We start from the raw sequence: 26,575 nt of genomic DNA on the forward strand, positions 1-26,575 counted from the left end.
TTTAACTACAAGGGATTGTTAAGTTCTAAAATAGGCTTTCAAGGGAGGATATGGAATTCCCCCCATTGGAAATTTTTTAAGAACAGGTTACACAAACACCTGTCAGGGATGGTCTAGATATACTTGATCCTGCCTCAGCACATGGGGCGGACTAGATGACCTTTCAATGCTCATTCCAGCCCTACAATTCTGTCATTTTATGATTTTGCTTAACTCAGCAAGCTACCCTGCCATTTCAATTGGCTGTGTCATCCTCTATTACCTCCCCTAAATGGTTATGTAAGTTGCTCTGCGCTGTTAAAAACAGCTATATTTCACATCAAAACGAGCTGCATTTAATTCATGAAGGGATACACAATAATTTGGATTGATTTGTGCCACATGAATGTAAATAATCTTTCAAAACTATCATGTTACTTCAAACAGTATTCGCATGTTAATGCTTTAGATAGTTTAATGTGCTCCTGACATAATGAATTCTCAAGGTGGTCATGCATTATAAGAAACATAATCCACTTTGCTTGAATAAATCCATATAAATAGCACTTAGCATGTGAGGAACCATGCTGGTCCATTCACTGACCAGTAACCATAGTGCTTCTTGCGTAGTTGGCAAGAACCAATATAAAAACATACTGAGACACAGTGAACTAAGAACAAAAACTTAAATCTTTCAGATCTCTAAATGGAGATGTTTCTACTTCAAGATAGCCAGCAAGCTTAAACAGAAAACAACAGTACACCGGACCCTCGCTAGAACGCGCATCTATATGTCGCGATTTTGCATATAACGCTGTCGTGGCCTTGGATTCCAAATTTAATTACTTTAATTGCAACTAATTTCCCCACGTTAACGCGGTACCGTGCATGGATCCCAAATCCCACGTTCTAGCGAGGGTCTGGTATACTGATTAGGTCCCAAAATAAATCCATTTTCACAAGGCAGGTAAGTAAAATGAACAGCTGAATTTCTTTGAACTAGGCTCAGGGAAACAAAATTAATGTATAGGGAACGTATCTCAAAGCTTCTCTGCTACAGAACTAATCAACAGAAAAGAAGGATGGGTAGCAGTTCGGACAGAACATGCCCGCAGAACAAACAAGCTCAGCAAGGAAGTTAATTGAACAACAGTTATTAGGACACTGGCTTGCAATATGCTGTACATGACCAAGAACGAGTGAAGAGAAAATAATGCTTTTTTACATTAGCATGCAATCAAAACCTGACTTCGGAACAAGTATACATATAAAATAAATAGGTAATATACATTATGGTAGATTCAGTGCAAAATACAGAAACATTTTAGCATTCCATATACAGTGTTCACTGAAGGTTTATAGACAGGTTATTTTAGTGGTAAAAAAAACAAAACATTACTGCATAGAACATGAATTCAAGAAATTTTGAAAATAAAGTTTCTCAAGTATGGATATCCTCACCTGGGACTCCAGCAGTCACTAGTCAAGCATAACAGAAGAGTACTTTTAAGGAATCTGCAAGTGCCATCACAGCATCCTAAATCTATTGATTTGGCATACGTTTTTGTTATACAAGCAAACGTCCCTGGAGACATTCTGAATTTCATTCCAGAACACACATCAAACAGAGTCAAATGGGTTCATCAGAAAGATTTCCAGAAAATCACATCAGTAATTCTACTCAAAGGGAAGATTTAAAATTTAATATGACTGAAAATGTTTAATTTGACTAAGCAGCCTGGGGCTGATTAGCTACTTTTATGTTAAAAGTTTCCTGATTTTACATTGTAATGAACATACAGGGTCCTAGCTCTATTAGATACAGACAAATAAAGCTGATTTTTTTAGTCTCAGACTACTTACTACCTGGCAACCTTGATACAAGTGCTGAATGTGGTGGGTTCCTTTTTATGAAGAAGTGGGAATGAAATAGAATTGCTGTAATGTTCCAGCCTGAAAGTTTTATTCAGTCTTACTTCTCCTATGAAGGTACTGCAATAGGCAATTACATTTAAACTTAATTGGGCCTAGTCAAAGAACTGGTTCCACCAATGGGCAGACTTAGACACTGACCACATCCTGCAATAGGAAGACACCATAAAAGCCTATTGATGGGGGGGGTACTGAACAGCAAGAGGGCTTGTTTTTTTTTATCTTAAAAAGGAAGTTAACTCTCAGTTGAGAGCTCCAAACCTTGAGTCCAGCGAGAGAATGACAAAGTACCTGGGGAAAGAAGCAACTGAAGTAGACTCAGAGGGGCAGATTTGAAATCCAGAAACTAACTCAGGAATTGTCAGTCCTGTGGAGGAACAAGGGAAGCCCAATTTTGAGAGAGACCTGTTTGTTGGATTTGTATCATCTTGTTGACTTTTGACATGAATTAAAGCAATTTTGCACTAAGCATTTTGGTCTCAGTAACTTTCTGCAATCATTGCCACACAAAGTCATTCTTTTCACGATTTGTCCAAAAGTCCATGTTCAGATGTGGAAATGGTTGGGGGCGGGAGGAAGAGAGAGAGAGAGAGAGAGAAAGAAAAGAGAGTTTGCTTTTGGCTCTCAACCTGAGAATGAGTCTTATTGAAAAATACATTTCAATTTTTCATTAGAATATCAAAAAATGAACCAACTAATTGTGCAGCCAACATTTTACAGAACTATTTGAAATACATACTAATACTAGCCTTAATTGTCACTTTGCACTAGATCCTTGAGATACACAGAGTTTACCAAGAAAGTGAGGAATGTGTTTCAAGAATTTTAAATCAACATCACGCCATATTTCAAGAGAACTTCATATTATTGTGCCATATTCATTGTGCCTTAAATACAGGGACATCTTTTGCTGTGCATCAAATCTCTTTATACAGAGAACCAGACAGTAACCTCTGAAGTGCCACATAACTTGAAAATATCAGTTATTTGCTTTGTTCACAAAGAAAGAAAATCAATTAAGCTAATGACATATGAAACCATGTTGTAATTCAGAGAAGGCAAGCTGTTTTAAGAAAACATGGAATTGAGAATTTCCAGTAACATATAAATCTTATTACATAGTAAGCATGTAAGCAGGAGTGGAGACTACCAACACTACACAGTTAATTGAGAGTCTGAAAGAAATTGAACCAGCACATTACTACAGTCTGCAAACAATTAAATTAGGTAGTGTTACAAATATCAGTGAAGAAAGGGAATCACTACAGAGGACTCTAGAAAGTCATGGAAGGGAGAGGAAACAGCAGAATTCAATTTTAAAAAAAACAATGCTAAAAGAATTTTTTTTAAGTTTTTTTTTAAAAAAATCAAAGTTTAAGAGAATGAAGAAACATGAAAAAGCAGCAGACTTCAGAGAGAGTGAAGGGGTTCTCAAACTTCATTGCACTGCGACCCGCTTCTGACAACAAAAATTACTACACAACCCCAGGACAGAGGACCGAAGCCTGAGCCCCCCTGAGCTCCACTGCCCTGGGTGGGGGAGCAAAGCCAGAGTCCCATTGTCCTGGGCAGGAGGAACAAAGCAAAAGCCCAAGGGCTTCAGCCCCAGCCAGGGGGCCTGTAACTTGAGCCCCACCATCCCAGGCTGAAGCCCTCAGGCTTTGGCCCTGGCTGATAGGGCTTAGGCTTTGGTCCTGGGCCCCAGCAAGTCTAATGCCAGCCCTTGCGACCCCATTAAAATGGGGTCGTGACCCATTTTGGGGTCCCGACACACAGTTTGAGAACCGCTGGTTTAGTGAACAGAGCAAGGGATTTGGTGTCTTCATTCTTTTTACCATATTGTGCATCAGTTTATCTGTATAATGGAAATGCCATCCACTGCTGGTCCCTGCCACTTCTCTACTCCAGCCTTCTGGAGCCTTATTGGATAAGCCCTTCCTCTCCTCTGAAGGTGATTTGAAAATCAGCTTCCCAGTACCACAGATCTTAGGGTCTGTACTCCTCTTTTCAAAATATATTTTGGGCCTGAAATCAACATGAGTGTCCTATTAAATAAAATTTTAAAAAAATCTTAAATGCAGAAGTGTTTACTGGTTGAAGCTAAGCAATTCCAGAACATTTCTAAGAAATGAAAGAGCAGCATAATAATCAGCGAAGGAATTCAATCTGTGATACACAAATTTCTTTCAGTACCTTCAATCTAGAGACACAATTTCAAGTTTCATGTCAATGTCTGGCTGAACTGAAGTACCTCTGAGCTCACTAATTTTCCACTATTTTTTCAAAAAGTAATGAAATCCCTCAGAGTTTAATGGTATGATCACAAATGAAGCAAGATAAAAAGTATATTGAAAGTAGCATTTAAAATAATCACTTTTTCTAATAAAATATTTTTGAAAAATTCCCAGTAATAGATGCTAGTTATACATTTATTTAATATTTTGAGGAAAGGAAATTCTTGTAATTAGTTTTCTGTTTTTTAAATAGAATAGGATTCTACATCATATGTTCAAGACATTTTAATTTTTTCCAAAGTGAGATATACACAGCACGTGCACATGTAAGCATACTAGTTAAAGGAAAATGTATTGTAACCACATTGTGTAAGCCTCCTTTAATCAGGCTTTTGAATCTCAATATTAAAGTCATATATGGGTCTCTTTAATTTGCTGGAATTATGGACCTGACTCAAAATTAGGAGAAAAGATTCCCGTTTACTTCAATCAGCTTTGGATCAAGCCTTCAGTGAAATTCACTATGTTACAGCACTATTCCAACTGAGAGCCTGATCCTGAATTCACTGAAGTCAATGGCAATTCTACTATTAATTTCAGTGGGTAAACATCAAGCCCTGAATTCAGAAGTATGAAGTATTTATCTCCTATTTGTGGTCTGAAATTTCTGTCTCTCTTTTTTAACACTAATTTGAGTGTATGATCACACTTTTGAATCTCAAAGTACCAAGTATCATCTTAATCCAAACCCACACAGGATTTTAATGGACTAGTCTCCCATTAACTCCATGCAAATTTTATTAAGTAATTGTAACAACAGCTGAAATTAAGATCATTTTAATAACCATAATATAAATACACACACACACACAATCTTAAAATGAGACATGTTAAAGGTGATATGCAAAGAAAAAAATACGCAAATACTATGTAAGACAACTATGTTACCACGTACTGTGCAGAGGTCCTTGTACTGTAGCTTCTGAAATTTGGTGTCCGAGTTTCCTGCGCATAGCTCTACGTACCCAAGAACTACTTGGAACACTGTGTTGTGAATGGCTTGAGTGAAGTGCATATGTAGTTGGTCCATCGCTGTCTGAAAAAGGAAGGAAAAGCAGAAGAGCATTATGTTGATTGGTTAAGTTCATCTGGTTATCTACCAGACCTTTATGTCCTTTTCAGAGTCACTGCTTTACAGGACACATTCACCCACCTTGTAAGTGTGACCTACATTCTTTGTTCCTAGATGTATAACCTAGCATTTGGCTCTGTTAAAACATATGTTGTTCAAATGAGCTCACATTACCATACAGTCTTGGTGGGTCTTATCATTTCATCAGTCCCTATCATTATTTACCACTTCAATTTGTGTCATCTGCAGTTTTTACCAGCAATTTTATATTTTCTTCCAGATCATTACTAAAGATAGTGAATAGCATTGGGGTGAGTACAGATCCCTGTGTGGGATCCCACTAGGGAAAAAAAACAAAAACAAAAAAACACATTTGATTACTATTTCCCATTTACAATCTTTTTAAAGATTTATCAGCTAACCTATTTTTAATCTATTTAATGCGAATTACATTGATTTTGCAGAATGCTATTTTTTTTTTATCAGATCATGCAGGACAAAGCCAAATGCCTTACAGAAGGCTAAGTATATTACATTAACACAGTTATATTTACAAGCCCAAAGTTGTAATCGCATCAAAAATTATACCTAGTTTGACAAGACCTATTTTCCATGCAAACACATTGAGTGGCATTAAATATGTTAACATCTTTAATATTTTACTGATTGCATCCCCTATCAGTTTTTCCATGATTTTGCCTAGGATCTAGATCAGTCTAACTGCCCTATAGTTTCCTGGGTTTTCCCATTACCCTCTTTAAATATTGGTAAAACATTAGTTTTTCCAGTCCTTTGGAACTTTCAAAGTGTACCAAGGTTTGTTTAAAAAAAAAAACAAAAAAATTAACGTTTCAGAGAGCTCCTTAGCCATTCTTTTAATACTCTTAATTCCACAGGACCGGATAATGTTAAACACTTTTGAGTGAAAGTTAATAGTTGCCTTTCATCTTCCTCCCCAGTTACTGATGGAAGAGAGTAAGATACGAATGTCATTCTGCTTCTTTCCAAATACAGAACAGAAAAGCAAATAATCAATCGGAGCATTTTCCGCTAAACCTAGCTTGAATTACATAATCTAAATAGAATGAAAAATGAAGACCTTAAAAAGGTTTAGTACTAAAGTTACCCAAAATAAACAGCAATTAAAATAGGGAGACTTCATTTTGTGCTCTGCATATACTGATGTGTGTTTCAGGACATGTCTAGAACTGACATCTTTCAAATAAAAATATAGCCAATACTGCAGTATCAGTAATGTCAGTTAAGAAAAAAAGTTCCTGCTTTATGACATATGTAAGGTCTAAAATACTACTCACTGTTTCATTCTGTTGATCAGAAAACTCTTACAAGTTAGCCACATTCATTAAAAAATGTTTAATTATTTACGTATGTTTGATTAATTTGCTTATTGACATTTCCCAACATATCATACATTACACTTTGGAACCACAGATGGGTTCTATTTACTTTTAAAGCCTTGCATTTAATAAATGAGTTGATTCTTCCAAATACATTAAAAAAAATTTACAGACTACCATCTTTTTCCTGACAACTGCTTATTTTTGAGTATTTTAATACTTTTGAAAAATGCTTTAAGTTAATAAATAAAATAGGACCAAAACCAAAGCACCAAAAAACAATTTACATACACTTGAAAAATTATGTTGTTGCCACAACAACAAAAACACTGAAAAGAGCTAATCCACATGGATGAAAGCACTGTTAAAAAAATTAGCATTCTAAGGTCAACCAGGCCTCATACATTGCCAGATAAATCAACAAATCCATGACCAGGAAAAACTGGGCTAAGTCCTTACCTCATCCTCAACAGAACACAGAGACCCTGAGATAGTGTCCAAACTACCCCTTCCCTGGGGGGCTGTTTTATTGATAACCCAGAGACACCAACACCACAATACAAACCTCAGCCTAACTTTCCTCCTCAAGCTTGTCTATTACTAAGGTCTCTCCAGAACATCCTCAGTCCTAGCTCCTACTTTCCTTGAGCTCTTTAAAAAAAATTATATATCACTCCGACCTCTACTATCCAGGTTGGAGTTAACTGGATCCCCCTGTTATCATGATTCTCCAGTAACTACCGTATATCTTAATGAAACGTGACTTAACCAAAAGAGTATTGCAATCCTATCCAAGGTTTTAGATCGGCAAGACAGTTACATAAACTGGGTTTAAACTCAGCTGCAACCTCTAGTATGGAATGGCTACAACAGCTCCATATTGACCAGAAGCGACATTTTGCATTACCATGCAACCGATCACAACAAATATGAGCATTGCTAAAGTCTTTATAAACACATATGCAACAAGATAGAACGCTGTCAATAAATAAGTTTCCAAGGTAGTCCTTGCCAACTTAATATTGTGGCAGCATTTATTTTCTTTATAAAATATGAAGAATAAGCACTAACCTGTGTCTTTCCAAGTAGTCTGTAAGCCTGCTGCACCTTGGTATAATGATTGATATCAAAGTTCTTGCATATTTTGGAGAGGGCTACATCTAATTGTTCCTAATTTAATTAAAGAAGTAAATGTTAAACATTCAATAAAAGGAACCAAGGAGTTATTTTATTACAATATGAGGTTTTAATCCATATTTATTACAGGAGCTGGTAGCATCATCTATTAAGGTAGCCCGACGCTTCCCATTGTAAGTCCATGTTTTCAACTCTTAACTCTGATAAACTTTAATTAGTTAGACACAAATTTGCCAGGTCAGGTGACTGCCTCAGTATTTCAGCCAAAATGGCTTAGCCATGTCTAAGTTTGAGGCTAGTGAAAAATATGCTGTTTTGCTCATGTTAAAAAGATTCTGGAGACTTCTTTGAAAAGCTCTACTGTCCAATACTGTGGAGCAGGGACTTGTAATTTTCTAGGGGCAGCAGAGGTCTTCATGTCAGGCATGTGCCTTTTGCCATACCCATGAAAATTCACCCAAATTTGGCCAAGTTATAAGCCTTAAAAATAAATAAATAAAATAAATCGCAATTTGTACATGCTCCACAGAGACTTGTTACAGCTTCACAGCTGAAAACTCCAAAAATTCCATCCATACTGAGCATGCTCCAGCCTGGGACCAAACAGGACTTCCTCTGCAATTGCAGCCAGGATCCAGAACTTAAAGCGTGTCTCTCCTGAACTCTCAGTACTTCACACTGCTGATGCCCCGAGAGCCATCTGAAGGAAGCTGCCTGATTCAAATGCACAAGGAACAAGAGCTGGATGCCAGATTCGGATGGGAGTAAACTGGGACAAAAGGCCTAGGAATACACAACTTGGAATGGAGATTTTCAGGCTGGTGAAGGGGGAAGGAAACTGGGACTGAGAGTTGGGATGGAGGAATACTGACTGAGGACAGGGAGCAGAAGGGGAGACTGGAATGGGCTAGGCAAATAGATTGGGACCATAACTAAGAGCATGGGGGATATGATTCATAGATTTTTTTATTTTATTTTTTAAGGCCAGAGGGACTATTATTCAATCATCTAGTCTGACCTCAAAGCAGAAAGAACCAGCATGAATACAAAATAAATTGAATATAGTTTCAGCTACTACAACTTCTGCAATTCCTCAACCAATTTTTGTGGATTTAAACCCCGCTTTCCTTTTTTGTAATACAATAATTTTCCCTCCCCTACTTCTGTGTGAAAGATTCACATAAAGCAGGAACATGAGAGAGTCAAACTGACTAAGCACAGATTGCTGTCAAATGCACAATGTAAATTAAATGAAAAAATTAGAGAATTTCTCTCTTATCCTCCAGATATAGTTGTCTTAAGTATTACTTGGGCAACAGAAAATAAATATTCAGAAAAAGGCAAATTTTGAACCTAACATTGTGCTTTGAAGTAGCAGACTAACAAAATGCATGGGAAGAAACAGAAGCACTCAACAACTGAAAAGTGCCACTACTAAAAGATTAACCAGCTGAACAAGAGTTCTTATATTCTCAAATAATTGATAATATAAAACACTCCATGAAGCACAGGCTGACCTTATGTTAATCTTTGCAATGTGTATGACATAGCTAATTCCAGTGTTCGAAAGAGGACTTCTCTTTCTTGAACAGGGACAGAAGGGAGATGGGGACATCTGGTCAGACCACAGGCAGAATGTACTGTTCCCAAAAACGGAGGTGAAGGGGAGAAAGCTTGTGCCTGAAAAATGATGCTCACTTCTCTACAGGTCAGGCCGGGGGGAGAGGGAGAGAATGTTGCTGGTTGGACCAAAAAGGGGATGCACCACTCCCAGTGGGGGAGAGGAATACCTGCCCCAAAATGCCTGTGCTAGCCTCCCCCTCTCCTCAAGTTTGCTGTATCCCAGTGACTGGCTAAGGGGGAGAAGGGAGACTTGTAGCTGATTGCCTCCCCCAAAAAACAAAATTTAAAAACTTCTCCCTAGACTGCTGATGCCTTTTGCCTCTTCAGCTGTCCTGCCTTCCCTCCCTGTAGTTCTAGATAGTGAGCTGTGTTTCCAGAATACTGTGGGTATGACCAATTGCCTGGTTTTGGGGGATGAGGAAAGGATTTTCTTTCACTGGGCCAAACTGGCTAAGGTCCAATGGGTTTTCACCTTCCTCACAGCATTGTGGAAGCACTGGTGGGGTAAAGACAACTAGGATTCGGAATTCTAATATTAAGGGAATATAGAAATGTGCAGTCTGTTGCAACTTGTGGCCACTATCCAATGTGGATAAAGGCTAAAAGGGCCAGCTCCCACAGATAAATGAGACCTGAAATTTCACTGGTAGACCCTGCACCAGTAAGGAGGAAGAGAAGCCTGAAATCTTTGAAGACAAAGGTCTCTCTTGGTACTCGTCTCTGCCCACCTGAGTTAGAGGACTCAGAAGTGAGCTGAGTCCTGGGTGTCGGGGATAGGCAAAGAGGTCCACCGCAAGTTACCGGTGATTTGGTAAGAGCTTAGTAACCCCACACAGGACTCAGTTAAATGCCTGGTATGAGAGATGGGTGAGCATATACCATCCCTACCCACTGTTAAGCTACTGAAGTCTACCAGTTAAAATCCATTCCAGTGTCTGTCTCTCAGTCACCTGTGTATCCTGAACAATCAAGAGCTTGAGTGTTAACATGAACTACCTGTAAATTGCTGCTGCTTCAGCAGAATTTAATACAAGGCAGGATTTACTTTACAGAGCAGTGAGGGAGGATGTAGAGGTGCATGCAGCCCTTTCAGCAAATTAATTCAAAATCTGTTCAGTCGGATTATCACAAGATGAAAAGTTCGTTGCTAATAAGAATCTTGTCAGGTAGGAATCAGAAACCGTGAATCAATGAAAGAGAAGTGGGAATGTGAAATCTGAGTGAAAAAAAAAAAAATGCCTAGCCTGTGTTAAAAGGGAAAAATAAAAGCAACATTAATCCAACAAGTATTTTAATCATTCCCACACAGAATGAGACCATGGAGGAGAAACCTATCACTAGAAGGGGAAAAAAAAGGAAAGTTGTGTAGAGGTTTTAATTAGACTGAAGTGAAAAATAAAAAGGACCATGAGGAAAACTTTTTAAAAAAAAATACTACAGCTACTTCTAATCTACTCACAAACCTGACTTTCCACAAAGTATATAGAATGCCATATTCCAGATAAACTCCATTCCTTTCTGACTGCTTTAAAATTAAATGCTGGCATAAACTTTAATTAAACATAGGGCCCACAAGTATAGCTATCATACTACTGTGAGTTTAACTCTGTGCACACAATTCCATATGAACTACAATGTCTAAAGCATTACAGAGACAACATTTTAAAGTAATTCTTATGTACAATAACTGCTAATGCCAAAATATTTGAATTAGGAAGTCACAATAAACTTTGAAATGTAAAAATATTCACATATTATAAAAATCCAAACACTAATTCTTACCTCTATTTGTTCCAAAGTGTCTTGCAGTTTTGAATTCAATTCACTAGTAAGAAAATAAAATCCTGGTATTACATTGTGTTTAAAACCAAACTAATAACTCACAGTAATGTTTCACAGCAGATCGTTGATCTAAAAAGTGTATGTCTGTGTAACATCATGTCACTATTATAATCCATGCTATCCTTCTAAAACCATTCATCTGCCATTAAATACAGTGCAAAGTTTAGTGCAGTTACACTAGTAACACTATAGTTATGATGGAAGAGACACTCCATTGGCTTAGCTGGTTGGCATCAGTTAGTATTTGCACTTGCAATGAAAAAAATAGTGCAATTATTGTAGCACGTTTATATTGCAATAGTATCCAGAGACTCCAATCAGGATCAGGACTCCACTGTGTCAGATACAGAGGACACACACACCACCACCTCTGGCTTCAGGAGCTTATGAGCTAACAGTGCTGAATCCTGCAATCTGAGCTGCAAAAGTGAACCCCTGCACGTACACAGAGTCCCAATGAAATTAATGGGCACAGAAGTTCCCGGGCACAGATCAAATTGCAGTAGGGTGACCAGATAGCACCTGTGAAAAAACGGGACAGGGGGTGGGGGGTAATAAGCGCCTATATGGGGCGGGGGGGGTGGACAGGACTGTCCCTATAAAAATGGGACAGCTGGTCACCCTAAATTACGGGATCAGGGCCTGAAGATGCTGATATATAAAGTTTAATGGGAAGACAGATGCATTTAGACATGCACACTTTCGATTTGCATAGAACTTTTATTGTAGGTTGAGAAAGTATAAGTCAACTATTCCCATCTATTCCCTACATCTGACATTTATAACATGCAAATTACTAACTATTTAAAAGCACTAACAATATTTAACAGAATTCATCTTTGGCAGAGACTAAGCATGAAAAATGTAGAGCTAACAGAGTAAAAATTATTTCTGATTAAAAATACTACAGAGGTAAAATAGTTCCAACAGAAAACAAGATAACTGTTATGTTGAAATACTCAATTAAGGATAGGTTTCAGAATAGTAGCTGTGTTGTATCCGCAAAAAGAAAATGAGTACTTGTGGCACCTTAGAGACTAACAGATTTGTTTGAGCATAAGCTTTCGTGAGCTACAGCTCACTTCATCGGATACCAATTAAGGATAGGGTATCTTTAGAAAGTGACATATGCAGAGGAATATCTTTTTACAAGAAAAAAAATAAAATTGTTCTTCACATGAACAATGCTGTTCTCTAACTTGACGGGATTTGAACAGCAATAGGAAGTGTTTCCATTTGAATACAGCGTGCCCTGGAAACAGTTTTAGCTGAGCTGGTGAGCAATCTCCTCCTGACTATGGACAATGAACAAACATCCATTCTCATCTCATGAGTGGCCAATGTAGAATAGCTATATTTCTGCCAGGTTGGTAAAAGCTTGCTTAATGGGGTTTCCCCCAAAGGCACCTGTCAGAATAGAGAAGAGAGTCACAAATTTAATTTTTTTAGGCAAGCCAGCCTCCAGTGCAATATTCCATCCAGAAAGCTCTGCAAGCTGCAATCAGCATAGCCAATAGAACAGAGGGAGACAGATGGACATCTTAGCAGCATCAAGTACTTTGACTGTCTCTTAAGTAGAAGAGAAAGGGAGTAGAAAATCTTTCAGCATTTCATAATGTATCTACATAAGACCAAAGCACCAAGGTTGCATGGTCTTTGTAAACTGGCATAGTTACTTTTATCCAGAACTCAAAAACCTCTGAGGGCAAAATCCTCAAATGCTGATCCTACAACTTCTAGAGAAATGTGATCAGACATATAAATGCTTTGAACCTATCAAGTGATAACTCCCCAGGGCACTTTCAGCTGCCAGATGCAGAAAGCAGTTGTAAACGATATTCAATAAATGATCTAGCATAGTACAGTAAATGTACAGAAAGCCAAGAGGAAGTAAAAAAAACCTCAAAAGACCTCTTAAGAATCTGTCAAGTTTCCTTCTCAGTGATATGCTTGGAAGAAGCCTCAATAGGGAGGGGAGATTAACAAGAACAGTTCTCCATCCATCCAGGTGAATCTTCCTTGGGTACTGATATGCATAGCTGTTTCTTGTCCACAGGAAGTAAGTAATATTGTGAAACATGGACTGAGAGGGTAAATCAGAAAAAATGTCTGCTCTGGTGTTTTGTGTGCTCTTCCGAATGAAGACATGCAGAATAAGCCTGCTTGTTTTCTTTCAAAATTTAGGGAGAGGATGGGGGGTTTCATACCTAACTGAGCTGACCAAACTAAGCCTTTAACAGCCTTTTTAATTTTAGAACAGCCGGTCTTTTGGATTTAAGGCACCGGCCAGTGATAAGAGAACATATTTACTGTTTAGCACTTCTCCTGTACAATAGCTATGCATGATTCTTGGCAATACAGATGAAGTACCTTCCCCAAAGAGGTTACAACCTAAGTTAAGACAAAAAACAAGGGACAGAGAAAGATGAGGGAAAGCAGAATAAGAATGTGATTACTTGAGAGACTGAAGTCTTTAAGGGTATCAATTATTTTTCCTTATATTTTATTTCAAATGTTTAAGAGGGTGTAGTTTATAAACTTCATTAAAGTACTGGATTTTGAAAAGAGACTTAGAAAAGGCAGAAGACATGGGGGTTAGTATCAGGAAAGGGATTTAGCAATTGAGAGTTGTGTGAAGATAGCATGGGAAAAGGACACAAGGGAGGCAACCAGCTTAACAAAGAGGGCACAGAGAAGAGGGATAAAAGGAAAGCATGCAAGCATGTTGCTGTAGCCTGCTTGGGTCACCTGGAGTGCAGCAGTACATTCCTCACCACCTGATTCCAGGGAAGTAGACAGGCTGGGGTTTACAACTTCAGATACCACATCAAAACAACAGCTAAAAAGTACGGCATTCTAGCCAGGAAAGGAAAGCTTGGACTGGACTGTCTTACCACAGGAAGAAAAGGAGTACTTGTGGCACCTTAGAGACTAACAAATTTATTTGAGCATAAGCTTTTGTGAGCTACAGCTCACTTCATCAGATGCATTCAGCTGTAGCTCACGAAAGCTTATGCTCAAATAAATTTGTTAGTCTCTAAGGTGCCACAAGTCCTCCTTTTATTTTTGCGGATACAGACTAACACGGCTGCTACTCTGAAATTTACCACAGGAGGAGCATTTACTAAACTTTCCTATGCAGCAAGTCTCTCATTTTTGCTAATTCCAACTTCTCATCTGTTACCAATCCTCCCTCTAAACACACACACATATATATCCCCAAGAGGGAAGGCTTAGCAGCCTCCTACTCTGCTATTTTACTCTGTTTGTCCAGGTGTGACATAAGTGACAACACTTCAAATAAGAGAATGATTTGTTCATTCGGGGGGTGGGGGGGTGTGGAACATTTACATATTTAGGGTGATAATCTCATCTCGCTCTAGCATCTTAATGCCAAATAAAAGGGCCAGAGCAAGTAAAGAGGCACTCCTAAACCAGCATACTACCGAGGAAGGATTCCCCCACTGCAGACACAATAAAGATGCCATCCAAGGACCCCCTTGCAAGCCAGAGGGCCATATTAGGGAAACTGCATTAACTTAGGTAGCCACAAAGCTGTATAATTTCCTTTGGGGGCCTCTCCTGATCGAAAAGAAGCCCCGCATAAGGAGGGCACAAAGTGGCTTAAAGCTCTTAGAGGCATAGAATAGCACTTACCATTAGTATATAAAGAGTTTTCACACATTGGAAGAAATTTGACTTAAAAACAGCAAAGCTATTAACATTCAAAAAAAGGACTCCAATTCATATGCAGTCTGTGCACACATGGAGCATCACAACAAGGTAAGTAATTTTGTTAATATCAGTTATTTACACATTAACCGAACATCACACAGTAGTAGGATTCGATGAGTTCACGACAGCTTTCAGATAAATCGAAACACTGCATTAATTTAATCTGACAAATTTGGGTTTTTGTTGCTTTTGTTTTCAAATTAGATGAAAAACATTGTTTTCCAACATTAAGATTTGAAAGGCACAGGTTCCAACAGGTCTCAAGAGTTGAGCCACCAGAAAACCTGCACACAACTCTGCTGCGCGCGAGCACACACACGGCCCTTCCTTAAATATGTACACTTATTACAGGAAATTCTATCATAGGTGCCCTGTTGTCAGCACCCCCATTATACCCATCTTTGAAAATGTTGCTCTTGATATTAAAGGCTGTTCTTTTGAAACAAAGCTCCAATGGGACAGAATTATAGTTGCTATGTCTCAGCTGTATTTCCTGACTTTCATGCACAATACTAAAAACTCCATTGAAAAATCATTGGTTTTCCCTGAAGAAAGCAAACCATTATCAACCTGACATTATATTTATGAATTACAACATCAATTTATTAAAAAGTATTTTATGCATATTTTACAATGCCATTTCTGACTCAACCATGTATTAATATTATTTATTTTACCAGAAATGCATGAGACAACTTTGAGGAAAATTAGCTGAAATGTTTACCTTGGTAGAAATATAGGATACAGCAGGATAGTTAAGGCAGGGATCGTTTAAACTTTTCACAACTGAAAGTTAAACTGCCAGCTTGGCCACAGACTACAAGTAATTTGCTTAAAAACAACAGACTACAGCCTTTCGTATTATTAATACAGTGTGTGGCCAGCAGAAAGTACTGATCTGAAATTCAAGTTGGACTATGACATGGGCAGGAGTGCCTCAATTTCCCAGGGGCAATACTTTTAAAATAAAAGAGAGAGACTGTACTGTTGATTTCAGTGAGTTGTATTTCAACAAAAATATTTCAACAAATTTTTTTCTGTCCAAAAGTGTCATTTTTGTCTAAACCAAAGTGTTGAACGGAAATGTATCGATTACCATGAAAATTTAGGCTGGAAGGTTTTCTCAGGTCCAGGATGGAATTTCTCATCAAAATGAATGTGAGGAAGAAACCCACCCCAGAATAGCTAATAGCCTTGTGGTTAGGGCACTCACTGGGGATGTGGAAGAATCATGTTCAAATCCCTGCACTGAATCAGGCAGGGCAGGGACTGAAACATGGGTCTCCCACCTCCCAAGCTTTTTGGAAATGAAGTTTAAAAGGTCTCATTTTCATTCTGCATTAGAACAAAAACAAGTCTTTAAAGCTCCACATTTTTCACAAAATGGAATTATTTTCTGGACAGCCCTAGTATTCATTCCATGGCCTTTCTTTTACCACCACTGTTTTAAGATGCAACAGAAGCTTGAGCTTTAATCCTGAAAACAGGCACGTATGAACTTTATTCACTGGAATAAAATTATTCATGTGCATAAATGTTTGCAGGATCAGGACAAAGATTTTGTTGTTGTTCTTGTTTTACATTCAACAGATAATTCTTTTCGCTGTTATAGCTCTTAGAACAGAACAAGCAGTTTTATGTATATGGGATTAAACTAAACCAAATTAAAAACAATACAAGCTGGGGTTTTGTTAGGTTTTGTTTTTTAAGTTTTCCATCCTGAAGTTAAAAAACCAAGAACAATGAATTACACACACACACACAAACATGGCAGATTTAGAGTAAGGGAGAGTTACAATTGAAAGCTTTTGCCACAACGTTAGAAAACACACATCTAACAACCTCCAGGTTTCTCTTTCTACTTCTTTCCTCCATCTCCTTCCACATATACCAGTGGAATTACATGTGAATATTGTTGAATCCATTTTTCTTATAGCTTTATCCAAAAATCTGAGATTAATATATGTTTGCTCCATTTGGCAGCTATTATTAATAGGCAAGTACTGTAATGTTTCTTTTGGTACACTGTACATGACAGACCAAGAAATAAGAGTTATTGCAAAAGCTGCTTTAATCAAGAATTTTAGAGAATTTGTAGGAACATAGCATCTATTTAAAAATCAGCGTACTTTCTAAACCAAATGTACATTATAAAATTATTTCTTGGTCAGAATGCAGGTTTAAACTACTGTAAATGGTGGATTCTCTGTAACATGAAGTCTTTAAAACATGATTTGAGTATTTCAGGAACTCAGACAGAGGTTATGAGTCTATTACAGGAGTGGGTGGGTGAGATTCTGTAGCCTGCAATGTTCAGGAGGTCAGACTAGATGATCATGATGGGCCCTTCTGACCTTAAAGTCTATGAATCTATGACACTGGATGAATTTTATAAAAAGCTATTAACCATAATTTAGAAACATTAATTCATGACATTCATTTTATCCAGGCAATTACTCAAAACATGTTATAAGGGTTTTTTAATCAACATCCATATAAATAATAAGGGGTTTGTCAATCAACAGCCATATAAATCTTAATGAGTGTGTAATGGGGTGGACTAGGCCCAAAGGCCCCCTGCTGGAGACCTCAGGATTCTGCCACACCAATCCCAGGAAAGGAGCAGTGGAGAGGTCCTCCAAGCGGCCTAGAGTGGCTGCAAGGAAGCAGAGGGGCTGCTAGAAGTCAATGAGGGGCCCGGAGGGCCATCTAAAAGGACCTGCAGAACAGAGCAGCAGTTAGTTACTGCTTGGAGCTGGAGAAGAAAGGACTGCATGCCTGGCTGACTGAGGGAACTGCAGCATAATGGATAGCTCAGTGTGGGCAGGGACTGGGGGTTGAATAAGTAGTTTAGAAGTAAATATGTTCTAAGAATAGAAGGAAGATTATTCAATCTGTGCAGGCCAAAATTCAAAAGCGGTTTTACCAGATACAAACTGTACATTAATCTTTTCTGCCATTAAACCTTTGTTACCAAGCTAATCCAACACAAAAATTCTCTTTCTTTAAAGAAACTTTATCCTTAGAACATATAAGGAGAACCTTTTAAGAATGATAGCAACAGCATAATTTTCTCAGTATAGTATCAGATTTATAATGATATGACTTCTGCAGCTGAACTTTGTCACCCATTATGTATAAAGTGACAGTTAATATCAATTTAAATTACAGCACTTTTGCTTTACATACTTAAGATAAACTTTGCAGCAATGACAAAAGCTTCTAGAAAATAGAAAAGGGGAAAAGTAATTCAGTGCTAAATGGTTTCTCACCAGCAACTTTCAAATCATTTGTATGCCAAGTGAATTTTAAACAAGAAAACACTGTCTAATTAACCTAACTCTCTCAATATTAACAAAGGAAGCATGTCAAATGAACAAATATTTTAGCAGTTTAATAAACCGTCTTCATAAATATTTATAAGAAATCTCCCAATTTTTCCCCACTTAAAAAAAGATTAGGTGGTTTGTAATACAAATCAGATTTGTTGTTTCAAAAGGGAGTGTGGAAAATATTAAAGATATAGACAGTTTGGTGAATAACAAACATCACTACTATGCAGGACACTGGGTAAAGGGAGAAAGTAACCTCTCAACTAATGGAAGATCAATATCAAGCAAAGTATTTCATCGTTGAGGTGCTACGTTTTTTGCAGGATGGGTGCTGAACACAGTTTTCAAGATGTTTGAATACTGAAGCAGTCCTGGCAACTGTTCAAAAATATCTTTCCCAATGAAAGGTGACACTGTGCTCATTACTATATAGAGGAGGCTTCTGTGGTAAAGATTGGCCCATGTTGCCCTCACCTCCACCATGAATGAGAAGGTAGAAATGAAGTTAGCTTGTACTCAAGAGTCAGAGAAGGAATATGAGCACTACAAATCCAAGTGGAGGCACAAATGATCATGGATAAGGAACTTAGACTATTGTACATGGAATTTCTAATGGCTGCTTTCTGAAGTACTTCCAACTGATTTAGGCAAGAGCTTATGAAATTCTCTTTAAATATATATTATATTCATTTTATAAAATCTAGACAGACCTGTCCAGTCGTTTCTAAACCCTGAAGCTGCAAACACACACAGCAATGAATTACCAAATTAAAATCTGTAATGTTACATACTTTGGCTTCTTTGCACATTCAGGACCAGAAGCTACAGCCATTCTAAATGCAGAACTCCAACTGAAGTCAAGAATTACTCATAATTACTTCAGTACTGCAATAATCCCCATATATGGGCAGGGGGAGGTGAGGGGAGGGGAGGAATGTGGGAGAGGAAAGAAGCCAGAGCATTTATTTTAATAAATCCTGGCCTGATTGAAGTCCATGGCAAAACTCCCTCTGATATTAATGGTGCCAGAATTTCACTCATAGTTTCTAATTCAAAATTTTTTTTAAACACTTTTTCAGAAATGCTGTAGCACAAAAAACTTTAGTCATTCAGTGTCCTATGTTCCCCAAAAGAACATGAGCATGAGGCACACTACAGTGTGTTGTAGTGAACAGGGCACTGGGGTAGGACTCAGGAGTCTCTGGCACTGCACTGCTACGTGACTTTGGCCAAGACACTTCACCTCTCTGTGCCTGTTTCCTCTCCAGTCCTTCATCTGTTTCATCTATTAAGATTGTAGACTCTTTGTGGTAGGAACCAGCCTCTTACTATGTGTTTGTACAGAGTCTCAGTCTCAGCTGGGGTCTTCAGGTCCTAACATCTACAAATCACAACAACTGGATAAAATGCTGACAGACCAATCAATGTGCAGCTCATGAAAGGTTAGAATCCCTTGGCATTTTCATTACTTGAAAAAAATCACTGCTGATAGTTTAAAAAGTGTAATTAACTGAATCATAAAATTGTCTTTGTATTACTTGTCCTTTCTAACCAGATACTGAAGGACCGTGCTGCAATTTAATTGACACCAATTAGCCAACATTAGCAAATATAGGGACACAGGACTGAAAGGAATCTCCTGAGTCATCAAGTCCAGTCCTACCACAGGCAAACCTGCCATATAATCCAGTTAACAAATCTATCAAGATCCATCTTAAAACTAGTTAGGTTATTTGCTCCCAATACTCCTATTGGCAGGATGTTTCAGACCTCTCACCTCTGATGGTTAGGAATCCTCTACTAATATCCAGCCTAAATATATTCATGGCCAGTTTATACCCATTTGTTCTTGTGCCAACACTCTCTTACAACTGAAATAGCTCTTCTCCTTACCTGGTGTTCACCCCCTTGATGTATTTAGAGAGCTTAATCATATTCCCACATCAGCCTTCCTTTTGCTAGGCTAAACTAGCCCAGCTCTTTTAGTCTCTTCTCGTAAGACAGGCCTTCCATTGGCCTGATTATCTTTGTAGCCCTTCTCCATACCTGTTCTAGTTTGAATTCATCTTTTTTGAACATGGATGACCAAAATTGCACAGGAGTATTCCAGATGAGGTCTTGACAGTGCCTTGTACAATGGCATTAATACTTCCCTATTTCTACTGGAAATTCTCACCTGCTATATCCTAGGATCACCTTTGCTTTTTCACAGCCACATCACTTTGGTGACATTTTATATTCTCCAAAACACTGCATACAAGCTGAAAGCTGGAACCTCCTTAGTAACAAAGCATAACCTTACCTTATACAACTGTAGTGTTTGAAAGTACTGGCTGCTTTCTGGCATTCCAAGCACAATTGAATAGCTCCTGGATAGTCCTCCTCCTTAGGAAAAAATGCAATATAGATAACTAATGTAACTTTTGAAGCAAATATTGCAACATACATTTTTAGACTAAAATTAAATGGAACCATATGGGGGAAAAAAATGCTAAAAGAGATCTGTGGTAAGTATGCTATCTGTGAGAAGAGGAATGTTTTCTTAATATATTACACCAGAGTCTGCTTTTTTCCCTCTAATGATTACACCCTTTATATATCATGAGCATCACAAAACTTAAATGCAAAGCCACTGACTATGAATGAAAAATGCAAAAGGACAACGTATAAACCATTTGTTATCAGATACTATTTCAGAATACCGATTTGCAGCTACATTCTTCTGCAGGCTCAAATTTAGCTACAAAAAATGTACGTTCGACTATTCATAACCACTATAACAGAAGGACAGGACACTTATAAGATCAGTATCCCAATCATCTTTTAAAAACTGCTATACTTAGATGAAGTAAGCTATTCAGTGCCATAGAGTAAAAATATATATATAAGCAGTACTTTGACTGGAACCCTTAAAACACTATGGAATAAATTCAGAGGTGAGTCTAGAAGAAGTCTAAATTTATGTAATCTATTATACTTTCCAGTCGTTGATCAGCTTAGACCAATTTACAGTGCTCTATATGTCACCTCTAAATTTGGCCCACTAAGCCTGATGGAACTCTAAAGTCATGCAATTCACATGCAAAATGGCCAGAATAGAAGGATGTAGCAACAAAAGCAAGTAAAAGTAGGTCCCAAACAACAAAAGTAAAAGTAAATACTCCTCACATCTATTACAACAATTTAGTCTCCATTATTCCCACTTACTTGAGCCAGATACTCAAATGTTGTAAATTCATTGACTTAAATATACAATTGACCAGCTGTGAATCTGGCCCACTTATGTTTAAATTACGCCATTTTACTCATGAATTTGGCCTTATGGGTCAGATTCAGAACTCTCCATGTAGGCACAATTCCAAAGCTTATAACGTGTCTGAATATAGTTCTATATTTTCATGTTTCCTACACAGAGCCCTCAGATTTATTTTAAACCCTCAAAATTCAGAAGCTGCAAACTCTTTTTTCAAAATATAAACATGCAAATTCAGTAGACTGACACCCACTTCACTTATTTGTTTTTGCAAACGTTATACATTAAACACCATACATGAAAACATGCATGAGGAGATGCAAAACAAGAAAAAATCACAAAGTATACGGTTCAAAGACACTGGTACAATGAAAAGGGGACAATCTAAGGGGAAAAGAACAGAATTGTCAAAAGCAATGGAACATTCCAACTCACAAATAAAATAATTCTGCCATGTCATATGTGCACGTTAGATCATACCATAGGTCAGACAAATCTAAGTTATATAATCAGTCCTTGCAATGCCACAAGGCAACAATCTCCAAGTTTGGGAGCAATACAGCATAGTCTTTCACAAGGCTGACCTCTTTTAGTAATGCTTATGAAATATCTTTTGCTCAAAACACTCTCCTTGAGCACCAGAGATGGTAACCTGATTCTATCACAGTTATACTTGCTGGGCACATATCCTTGCATCCAGAGTAAAGAAAATCCAAGTAATTTTTTCTCACGGTATGCCAGGGTAATGAGTGCAAGACTTCGTATTTTGATAAATGAATTCCTTTCAAAGCTTCAGTGTCTGTACTAACGTTTACTGACATTTGTTGGGGACAGAAATTCCTTTCTTGGAATAAGAGGATTTAAAAAGTGCTCAGTGACTTTTCAGCAGGCCCATGCAGGAATTTCAGATAGCTGATTCTTTACATTCCACGCCTACTGTGAAGGTTTACTGAATAAAAATAAGGGGTTAATTCAAGCAGGAGCCAATGCAGGTACATGGAAAAGTGGACCATTGCTTCAGATACCCCAGTTAACCAATACTTAAAGGTAAACTGCCATTAGCTCTGAAGTTTTACCTCTACCCATATTGAGTTCAACAGCTTGTAAAAACTGGAGGGATAATCCAGGTGGGAAAAATTGAAACAAAGAACTTTGCGGTGGATAAAACAAATGGACCCTGAAGGAGAAGGGAGCGAAGGCAAAGACTGAAGGAGGCAAACTAAAGCCCAGTCCCCAGAGGCTGGTGTGTTTGCTTTGTTCCCACTGTTGAGATTAAATGATGTTTTGATTTAGGAAGGCTGTGTTGCGTCACTGTATTCACCACCAGTCACATCTCTAAAAGCAAAGATTTGCAGGTGCCAAACCCAGCCAGACCTGCTGAGCAATCATGGTTGTTATACAGAGTGCTCTACTCTGGGGACCCACTATGAGAGTCAGAGAACTGTAGAATTCCACGCCGAGACAGGTGAAGGTGCAGGGCCTGTCACCTCACAGGGTGCACTCAGAAAAACCTGAGAGGGGACAAAGGCGCAGCTGGCCCGGCACTGCAGCACTTGCCTCTCTGCAACTGTCTCCTATTGCAATCCTCTTACCCACTCCATTCTACAAATGACACCCTCTTTTCATTTTCCACTCATCTAAACAATCCTCCATGCTCTGAATTAAAGGCCCTCCCCAGCTCTGTTCACCAAGCCAGAACCTCTCCTCATTCAAATCCCTCCTGAAAGCCCAATTTCTCCATGTTGCAAGTTAAACGATATAAAAAAAATTAATAGAACTCTCAAAACGTGCATACATCCTGGAATCTTGAGCTTTCTCCCACTCTGCTATCTGCCCCCATCCACTGTGGGAGCAGATCTTACAGCAGCAAGGCTGTCCTACTATTCAGGGGAAGGGGGTAAAAAAGACAGCTGAATGTCACATAGTCAATCTATTCCTATCCATTGTGGTCTGACAGACGCTTCTGTAGTGAGCCTGTACAGTACATAATCTTGGGTAGTTACATGCTGATATATTTTCCTTTGCCTGTACTAGAAATATCTGCTAACATGCAACCAGATAAACCTCACCCTCTGTTTGTCCTCCCAGTAAAAGCACATCCTGCTTTAAAACACTGGTGTCAGAAAGGATAGACACATATAAACAAGACAGACCTAACAGAACCCTTATTGTACTAATTAGAGCCTCAACCCCTCAGATCCACATGTTTACAAGGCTCTGCCCATGTGGATCCAGTGGCAGAACTGGAGCCTTGAACAGAATAGCAGGCATCTTCCAGTAGATTAGCAGTTAGTGCCCCATACACAGTATTGCTGACATTAAAAAGCAAAATTTCTGGTAAATCATTTTATTTGCCCTTTTTTTTCTTCCTTTCTTTTTTTTTTTTTAAACTGTCCTCTGTGTTAGGAAATAAGAGTGGAAGAACTAAAAAGGATGGAAACAAACGTATTCCCATCTACAATAACCATAAAATAGTTTGAAGTAAACTTACCTCCAACATTTCACTTAAACGTACATCAGTTCTTTGCTAAAAATTGACAGAAAAAAAAAGAGACATAAGAAAACTATATAATTAAGAAAAATATATTTTACCATTAAAAAAATCTGCACATACCAGTGTTTTTATTGTTCTCAGAGACTTCAGCAGTCCAATCAGCAACTGTCGTTTTCTTTGATTTGCAAGAAGTCCCAAACTAGCTTGAGTAAAACCTTCCTTTGCAATATTCAGGTGCCTGTAGAAGTTAACAATGCACAGAATAGTCTTAGCGAATATGCAAAATAAAGAATTTTACAGCAAATAGTCTAACAGGTAGGTCTCAATGCACATTAGAAACACTGAATGGCCACCACTGCTAGTGAAATTCAGCAATTACAGTAACACCAAAGAGAAATTAGAAAGGTGCAGGTATCCTTTATCTGGAGTTTGTTTTTAGGTCAATGGTCCATTCCAATAGGAGGCAGAACTTTCAGTTCACACTTTGGACTTAAGTACAGGAAGTGACTAGTAATTTTGTGTTAGTACCTACATCAAAAATAGGATATAGTTCTAATAAAAGTAATCATTAGTTCATATTAAAGCAAATGAAGGGATTTCTTTTTGGGAGGGGGGAGAGTAATTTTGTTTTTAAACCATTTTATTCCCTTTCAATCTCTGAACAGCAGACAAGTGTGTCACTCAGTATGTACCATACCTTCTTCCATTTGTGCAAATGACTGCAGCTAACTGAAGACCAGTTTGTAAAGATGTAACTCGTTCAAGTTCCTACAGAGAAGCAATATTTCAATTTACTCGTCCAAGAATTATGCATTTTGTGTAAAACAAATCAGATGCTCTCACCAATCTCAAAGTAATTTACATAAACCTATAATCTACTCCCACATTTCTCAAGCTAAAATATATTTCAATCACCTAATCAGTAAAGGCCAAAGCACTGATGGCATAATGTGATGTTAGAGTTTCCATAAAGGGAAATAAGACAATTTAGAGGTTCTGCAGAAACACTTTTACAGTCGCCCACAAAAAAACAAGCATCTTCAGAACAGATTTGGAATCCATTTTTACTGAAGTTGGAAACAACATAAAAATACTTTTGCTTTATTTATATATTGCAACATTAGCACAAGAATATTCTTATTGCCATTAATGAAATTCAGCCTAATGGAATGATAAAAGCTTCAGGCACACGCACAAAGTTTAATTTGCATTAATAAACCAGATATTGGCAAAGCAGGCAAATATGCTGTACAAAACATTTTGTTTCACAATATTTGGGTATTCACGAGCAATTCAGTACATATCACTTTGCAATGACCCTTAATTGTGACCTGCTGAATTTAGACTGTGACCTCTTCAGGGCAAGGAATGCAGCTTTAAATTATTTTTTTAAATTCCTAAGATATTTTTGGGCTCTTAAAAAATAATCACCAGGGATTTTAAACAGCTATTAGTTTCTCATTATTTGGCAATACGTCATAGAAAGGTTTGCACACACCCTATATACAAGAAAAACTGAACATTTTAAAAATGTATATTGCACTTGTGACAGGGTGTGCACTAGACAAGGATTAATGCCACGTTATGGGCAGAGGAAGTCCCGCCCCCACCAGACCATGCTGGGCATGCTCCAACTGCTGTTCCAGTATAAAAGGGAGCAGACTAGTTCAGTCTCGGTTGAACACCAAGGAGGAAGGACACTTGGTGGAGGCTCCAAACCAGGAGCCACTACAGCCACTGACTGCAGGAGACAGGGATCCCAAGAACCAGATAGGAGACCTGTTGCCTACAGCCAACCAACTGGAGTCGGAGTCCCAGGGACCTGCCTGTGCCAAGGAGCAGAGACCCAGTCAACATATGGACCACAGCTTCAGGAGACAGGGTAGGAAGTGGCCCCAGGTGGGGAGCAAGTTGTAACGCAACTGGAGCAAAGTCAACATGTTGCAGTAGGATCCCTGCTGACTAGGTGGCAGGAAGGGCCCAGTACCCCAGCCATCGTTTTCCCCCACCCCAGGTGGTGGCCCCTGACTCTGGCCATTAGGCCGTGGAGTCCTGAATCCAAGGGCAGCCATACTGACTCTGGCCATTGAGCCACACAGTCTTGAGTCCAAGGACAGTCTGGTAAACTGTAACCGTGGTGACACCACACCCATGATCTACCCCAAAGAGAGATAGGGTGTGCATACACCACGACAGCACTGTATTTCAAAATGTGTCAGGTACTTTCCAAACATAGAGAAGGGCATGGCCTCTACTTTAAAATTCTACAACACAAAATCTGATTTAATTTTAAAATCTGACCTGGTCTAACTTACTAGTTAAATCCAGTTTAAAACCTAGGTCATTCTAACACCATCTTCTGCTCAAAATAATCAAAGGTATACTACGGAAGTGAGATATTATTGCATTCACACAAACAGTTTTCTCTTTCCTTACTAAGATCTTTGGTTTAGAAAAGTCAGAAACTAGATCCTGGTTTGAGCAATGGCTTAAATTCTATTAAAAATTGCTTCCCATTGTACCT

At 38.3% G+C, this 26,575-nt stretch overlaps 1 protein-coding gene across 3 annotated transcripts in view; it reads right to left on the bottom strand.

Moving 5' to 3' along the window:
- VPS50 (VPS50 subunit of EARP/GARPII complex) overlaps nt 1–26,575 on the bottom strand; it is a 193,960-nt gene that overhangs the window by 121,487 nt on the left and 45,898 nt on the right. For all 3 annotated transcript variants that reach the window (XM_074945916.1, XM_074945917.1, XM_074945918.1), the window contains exons 6-12: nt 24,749–24,819; nt 24,172–24,289; nt 24,049–24,084; nt 20,607–20,689; nt 11,178–11,220; nt 7,707–7,805; nt 5,101–5,241 (exon numbers count right to left, since the gene is read on the bottom strand). In XM_074945916.1, coding sequence (XP_074802017.1) covers nt 5,101–5,241; nt 7,707–7,805; nt 11,178–11,220; nt 20,607–20,689; nt 24,049–24,084; nt 24,172–24,289; nt 24,749–24,819 — 591 coding nt within the window. The remainder of the gene's footprint in view (nt 1–5,100; nt 5,242–7,706; nt 7,806–11,177; nt 11,221–20,606; nt 20,690–24,048; nt 24,085–24,171; nt 24,290–24,748; nt 24,820–26,575) is intronic.

This window comes from Natator depressus, chromosome 2, assembly GCF_965152275.1.
Source record: "Natator depressus isolate rNatDep1 chromosome 2, rNatDep2.hap1, whole genome shotgun sequence".
NCBI lineage: Eukaryota > Metazoa > Chordata > Testudines > Cheloniidae > Natator > Natator depressus.